General features: G+C 40.9%; 1 protein-coding gene across 1 annotated transcript; it reads left to right on the top strand.

Moving 5' to 3' along the window:
• The first annotated feature begins 2888 nt into the window (after positions 1-2888).
• Positions 2889-5972, top strand: tmem82 (transmembrane protein 82). The gene is made up of 6 exons (XM_069660873.1): positions 2889-2982; positions 3099-3171; positions 3332-3527; positions 3701-4115; positions 5102-5289; positions 5892-5972. Exons 1-6 carry the CDS (start codon positions 2889-2891, stop codon positions 5970-5972), a joined length of 1047 nt encoding a protein of 348 aa, XP_069516974.1.
• The last annotated feature ends 1152 nt before the right edge of the window (positions 5973-7124 follow it).

The raw sequence follows: 7124 nt of genomic DNA, 5'->3' as shown, positions 1-7124 counted from the left end.
GGTATGACTCATGCAATTTACCTAAGTTACATTTTGAAAGTAGCACCTTTAATCATAATTGAGTATTTTGTTTTGTGGTATTACTGTGTTCTCTGCTCTTACAAAAACATATGCAGACATTGTGCAGTTTTTATAGTACAGAATGATTCTCTGTAATGTATGTATGTAATATTATAGGCCACTGAACATTTTTTTTTTCTCACCATTTTGTCTTTGTTAGAGAGACAGGAAATGAGGGGAGAAGAGAGTGGGGAATGACATGCAGTAAAGCCGAGGGCGGTAGTCGAGCCTGTGGCCGCTGCATCGAGGACTGTAGCCTCTGTTTATGGGGCGCCTGCTCCACACACTGAGCTAAACTAACATTTCTTAATATACACTGTATCAGCATTTGTGGATTTGTTGTAGAAAATGTTATATTCACATTTTGAAAAAAAAAAAAAAATGTTCCAAATCTTAAAACTGTGATAGTTTAACCAGTACAGAATTCAAACAATTTGTCACATGATGACAATTATTTTAGTTCTACTTTTATTTTTTTCACACATCAAATATCAGTCAGTCTTTGTGTCACTAAACACAAAGCAACGGCTCAGAGGTTGAAGGAGCCAGCAGAAGAAGCTTGGTGCGCTGCCCTCCTGCACTGCAGCAACTGCTGCATACAGATGCCCTCAGAGGGGTAGATATAAAGTATAGAATTGAATAGAATAATAATATAATTTAATCATACATTATCACAACATGTGTCACCATTAGGATTGTTATAAACTCCATGTCTAACTCTGAGTCGAGATCACTAAAGTTGTATAGGTCATTAGAAGTCTGGGAGCCTTCTAATGACATGAGCATCTATAAATAATCAACTCTCCCTATTAGCTGAGACACTGACGTGGAAGAAGAGGAGGATACCTGCATGATGGATGATCTCACCATCCGTGAGACAGAGACAGTAAACCAATTATCCCAGCAACTTTCAGGGTCATGGAGATGACGTATTCAACCTGCACATTTTCTTTGACTCTGGACAGTTTGCACAAGCACATACGTCTCTGTGACGTAAGGGAGACACACACACACACTCAAGCAGAAGGGATAGTGGGTGGGTGCGAACATCCAATGTAAGACCTGCACCCTCTGCTCAGAGAATAAATATCAGAGCTCCAACACTAGTCAAGCTCTTTTTTCTCTCTCTCTCTCTTTCTCTTTATAGCTATCAGGCGGAAATCTTTGGAATCACTAGGGAATCGCTACCAAAACAGAAAAGTAGTAAGCAGTGTTGTGACCAAGTCATCTTTGCTCAAGTCCCAAGTAAGTCTCAAGTCATTTTTTCCTCAGCAAGTCAAGTCAAGTTGATTCCTTCTTTAAGGCAAGTCAAGTCACTTTTTTCCCAGCAAGATCCAGCCCTCTTACCTGTAGTATCCGGTCTTTATAAAGAGAAAAGACAAGGTATTAGTAGCTCGTCTAATAATGATATTATTGGCCAATTTATATAACCCATAAAGTATGACAGTAAATTGTATCTGTATTATCTTGGCACAGACGCAGCCATGATGATGGTCTGCTCGAGACAGCATTGAGCATTGGGGGCTTTGATGTTGCTTGTTGCCATAGCGAGGAGTTTGACCGAGAGCCAGCCATCCAATCACGACAGTCACATACCAGGGAGCTTTTGGGGTCGTCCAATCACGATTCCCAGTTTCGCTGCATACATACTTGATAGTCAGACAGAAACATGACAATTACATACATACTTGAGTGTTCACAAAAATCTTTGAATAAAGAAAATTAACTGAGAAAAAAGAAATCTCTCTACTCTTCATTTCTCTGAACGGTAAATAAACTCTTTAACGACTATTTCCCAAAGAAGGGCCACGGTCTCTCCCCGGTGAGTAGATGACCCTCCCAGCATTCTCCCTTAACAATTGAAGTTGTTTATAAGTGACAGTAAGGCTGCACAAAATAAAGGGGCAGGACCTGGGCTCTCTGGTTAAAATGAATAAATAAATAAATCATTTCAATAAAAACAAAAATGAGCTGGACGGTGGTGCTGCTGCCTCACAGCTAGAAGGTTCCTGGTTCGGATGTAGGGGGTCTTTCTGTGTGGAGTTTGCATGTTCTCTCTGCAAACTTCCTTCCACAATCCAAAGACATGCTTGTTAGGTTAAATGGTGACTCTTAATTGCCTGCAGGTGAGGGTGTGAGTGTGAAAGGTTGTCTGTTTCTCTGTGTCAGCCCTGTGATTGACTGGTGATCAGTCCAGGGTGTAACTCGCCTCTCACCAATGACAGCTGTGATAGGTTCCAGCCCCCCTGCATTGCTGTTTACCAGCGGTGAAACTCTACTACTGCGACTTCTGTGTAACAAAGAGGCACCTATCGCAGGCCTATCTGTCCTGGGGGAGGCGTCTTTCAGAAGTTTCTCTCCTTTTTTTGAGTTTTTATGTGACTTTCTCTTTTCCCAAACTGAACATCTGTGATTGCAGAAATGATACAGCCTCCCATAATGTTGTGCAGTATAAATAAACTTGACTTGAATTATATTCTGGCCAAAACAAGTCCTTTTCAGAGCAGCTGTGCAGCACAACTACAGCTTGCCATCATTATAAAGTGTGTGTTAAGTATTTCCCATGTCGCAGTAAACTCCATTATCTTGTTATGATCCAGGCCGCCGAGGGCCTCTGTTCCTCCGCCGCTCTGACGACCTTTGGTACGAGACACAGAACAGACTTCTGCATGAGCAAAGCTCAACGCTGAGGCAACAGAGATAAACCGAAAGCTGAGCTGCTACTACATGTTAGTGTAGCCCGATCTGGAAATAAAAAAAATATGGTTCCTTAGGGGTTTTCTTTAACATTGAAATAATATTTTATCTTGAAAGCCAGGGGTGGCACAATGTTTTCTTTTATCTGGTCGTTCATACCCACTTCCTACTTCCTACCGGAGTGGTTGACACTAGATACAAATCCAGTGGATAGTTTACTTCAAGGTGAGCTACTCTTCATTCATTCTCTTTGATGTCCACATTACTAAAGTAGGTTTCTGAGCTGTATAGGTGGCTTCAGTGTGTTATTGGTTGTAAATTCAGTGTTATATGACCTGCAGGACTGGTGGGTGCATGTGGGATCTCTGTGCTATGCTCCCTTTTGAGAGTGCACTTGTTTCTAGAGGAGGAAAGGTGAGGAAACTACCCTTTAATAGATCTGTGAAGGAAGAGGAATCTGATGTAAAGTTTACAAGATTTTATGTTTTAACCATTTTTGTGATTAGATTCTGCTGCCACAGATCTTTACAACGTACTTTTACATCATACTTGATTTTTTGAATGAAACCCACAGCTGTAGTGATAATGATAAAGATCCATCAAGACAGAGGACACAGAGTCAACCAAGGAAAACTAAAACTGGACTTTCTGGGATGCTACACTTCTTCTTTGTGACTGGGATGCTGGCTGTCGTTGGCTCCCGTGTTGCATCCCTGGTGGTGCTAGAATTTTGTCTCCGTGCAATCTCTGGATGGGTCACAGCTGGACCAGTAAGAAACTAAATATGTGATACTCAACTGCATCAACTGATTTTCTCATTTCCTCCACTTAATTTCTCGAATTTTTTGTGTCATAATGACCTATTACATGCACTACATCAAAGAGCTCATCATCTGTTTTGATCCATCCCTCACTTCTGTTCATTTTCTCCATTATTCCCCAGGAGTCAAAGAAATTTCTCCAGCAGCTGTTAGTTCAAAGCCAGTTCTCGCTGGGCTGTGCTCTCAGCTGCAGTTTGTACTTCCTCCACCAGGGGGCGTCGCAGCGCTGGCTCTGTTTGCTCCTGGCAGCAGCACTCAGCTGGTTCCTGGCCAGGCAGGCCACCCTGCTGCTGCACCATGTCCTGGCTCTGTATAAACTCCACAGCTCACAGCGCTACTGCGGCATCTGCATCGGCCTCCTGACATCGGGCCGCTGCCTGCTGCCCATGCTGTGCAGAGCGATGATCATTGCGTTCTCTGTGGCTGTGGTGGCGGCCATATCAACCATCAATAAACACTTCCTCTCTGCTACAGAGGCCCTCAGGTTTTGGACACCACTGACTATTTGCTACACACTGTTGGTTGTGTACATGCAGGGTGAGAAACATGTCAAATGTGTACATGTTCCCATTATATGTTTTCCCTCTTAATACCAAATAGATAGCTGAACTTGGGAATCTGCTGATACCAGTATGATTTAAATATCATACGTATTTATGTTATTTTCAAACAACCTTATACTACTCAGCCTGTAAGATGTGATATTGGTATCATTATTGTATGACCTGGTTTAGGTTAAACCCGTTGTAACATGAACAAATAGATACAGAGGATTATCTCTTTGTATGTCAGTCAGTCATAACCAAGCAAGACCATAAATGCAAACAAAAACATATAACATACTACATCATATCATAACATAACTACACTAAAAGAGATGAATCAAGAACTCTGAATTCTGACCTTAACACAATTAAGCTAGGCTAACGCTATCCACTATCCGCTATCTGCAGTTTGCAACCCCTCCTGACGTCTCGTGCAAGCAAAGACAATATGAAAACACTGATTTTTAATATAAAACTGCCTTATCAGGGTAATCGGAACTTTAATTTTTGGAGTGGCAAAGAAGAATGGATACCTGTTGAAACGAGTAGATATTTCAGGGCTAATAAATTATGATATTGGATCCGTGCATAGACCTGCTTACCAGTTGCTGATGCAGTGTTTTGGACTGTATGGGAGGCATTTCTGGTACTGGTATCGGAATAAGAATAACTCTAGTAAAATGACAAACATTTACATCAGATATTATGCTGCAATGCTCATCAGACACTAATCAGTCTGAGCAGAACCTTCAGTAATGCCAAAAGGCTTTAAAAGTGTGATATTTGGACTTCTTTTCAGCCTGAGGAAAATAATTATTAATTCATCAGTTTGAAGCCTCCCTCTGGTCTTGTCCGACCACTAATGCATCCATCTTTAATTTGAGCATCCTAATGATTTAACAAATCAATAGACTTGTACTAAATTGGAAACATTTTCACCAAATATTTCCCTCTAATGCTGCATTTTTGCTCCTGCAGAGGAGCAGCACCGTCTGCCCAGCAGCCAGGCTGTCCTGAACACAGTGGTGGTGCGTCTCGGCGGTTTGATGGTCCTGATGCTGACTGTTGGACGCTGGGCCGACGTGCTTCACATCCTGATGTGTTTCCTGGGAGAGGCCAGCTGTCTAATCCCCACCATGGATCTGCTGGATTCAGCATCCTCACAGGTCAGTGAGTCTCCCAGGAAGCAGCACACAGGGCCGAGAGCACTTTGTGTCCACTGGGAGTCCAGAACTGGGGCAGAATATCAAAGGGTTCATTAGACTGGGTCCCAAGATGAGACTGAACTTCTCAAACTTGTGTCCCAGGTGGAGAAGGTTTAAGATCCCCGAGACAGATTCAGGTCAAAGTATTCTTTGGTTCAGAATACTGAGCCTACTTTTCCTTTCACTGAGCAAGCCTGGTTAAATTGTTCTGTTTCAAATTAAAGTACACAATGCTGATACAGTGCTATGAAAAAAAGTTGTATAAAGGTTTATTTGCTTTAACAGAAGATTGAATCTATTCTGCAGTAAAAACATAATTTGCAAACAATACAATTAGTTCATCTGTAAAACATAATTTTAACGATACATGCACTGTACACAGAGACATATTTGAACCACTGACAAATAATATTGTTTGCATTTATATAATGTATGTTGTAGGCAAATACTTTTGATTATCATAACATAGAGAACTCAAACACTAGATATTTTGACTGTTGTTTTGACTACTACAAATTGTAGTTTAATCTTCTTTTTCATCCCTCATATTTTTATGCATACAGGATGAAGAGGATTATACAGACTATGTAAAAAGAGAGCGTCAAAGAAGACCACAAGCACGAGAGAAGGCACATCAGAACTAGCCAACCTGGGATTTTACGTATTTTTAATAGCACTAATATGTAGGTCCTATAAGGGCTGAGCCTTGAACAAAAACAAGTGTTTTGTCTTAAGAATGTCATATTTTTTCATTAAAAAGTCTAAAGAGCACATTATGACTAACAAGGTGATTTGGAGTCATTTGTTTCGAGCTCTTTAAACACAATTCACAGAGAAAGGTTATCCATGAATCCTTGCTTCCTGGTGGAGTAGCTGTAATATGACCCACGGTATTTAATCCGCCTTATGCAACATCCTTCATGAGGTTTATTATTTTGCGTCTTCCAAACTTGGCATCACCCTTTTGTCTGTTATTCTCTCATAAATCTTGTTTCCCTTGTCAGTTCATTAACACCGACTGGTAGCAAAGTGGAAGCTGTGGATGTTATTCAAGGAATCTGTGTGACCTTTAGGATGAGCTAATAGCCTGTGTCTGAAAAAGATTTAAGCATTCCAGATACTCCCGGGGAGAGTCATTGTTCCTATTTTTTGTGGGCCTAGAGGCGTTGTAGCCTTTTACGCAGCTTAATACCTATAACAGATGTTTCTGAGAATGTTTTAAAGCATTACCGTGAGGAATCAGTTGATTCTAATTATCTCACTAATTATGGGCTATTTAAGGATGAAGCAAAAACTGGTAGCTCAGGAATGTATTTTCATTTAACATTGTAAGAGTTTTTTCTTTACCTTTAAATGTCATAACCACACAAGATAATTGACAAAAAACGTTTGCAAAAACAGATTATACAAGATTTTAAACCATAGGGGGTTAATTCCAACGGACACACGCAGCTCACATCGAGGTTACACCATGAAACCGATTCCTGTAAATTAGCATAGCACATAAACGGATACAATTCATAAAGAAATGTTTATCAAAATTTACACCGCTCGCAATTTTCGACCGTTATACAGCACGTGAATGCAGCGAACGTTAACAACAAATGGCGACGTTTACTGCATCTCCGTGTAGGCAATGGATAGGTTAACTATTTTTGTGGTCTAGCTCAATTTCCACACGATTTATGGGCCTATGTGAGTGGCATTCCGCTTTTGTCGTCTCTCGCTCCCTCTCTCTCGAGATTGTCTAGTTGAAAAGAAGAGTTAAAATGGCTGACGACAACGTTAGCGCTGTA

The sequence above is a fragment of the Semicossyphus pulcher genome, unplaced genomic scaffold, assembly GCF_022749685.1.
Source record: "Semicossyphus pulcher isolate SPU_LCO1_2020_fin unplaced genomic scaffold, fSemPul1.0.p SCAF_13, whole genome shotgun sequence".
Classification (NCBI taxonomy): Eukaryota; Metazoa; Chordata; class Actinopteri; order Labriformes; family Labridae; genus Semicossyphus; species Semicossyphus pulcher.
Note: the sequence above shows the minus strand (reverse complement) of the source record. Positions and strands in the feature narration are given on the sequence as shown.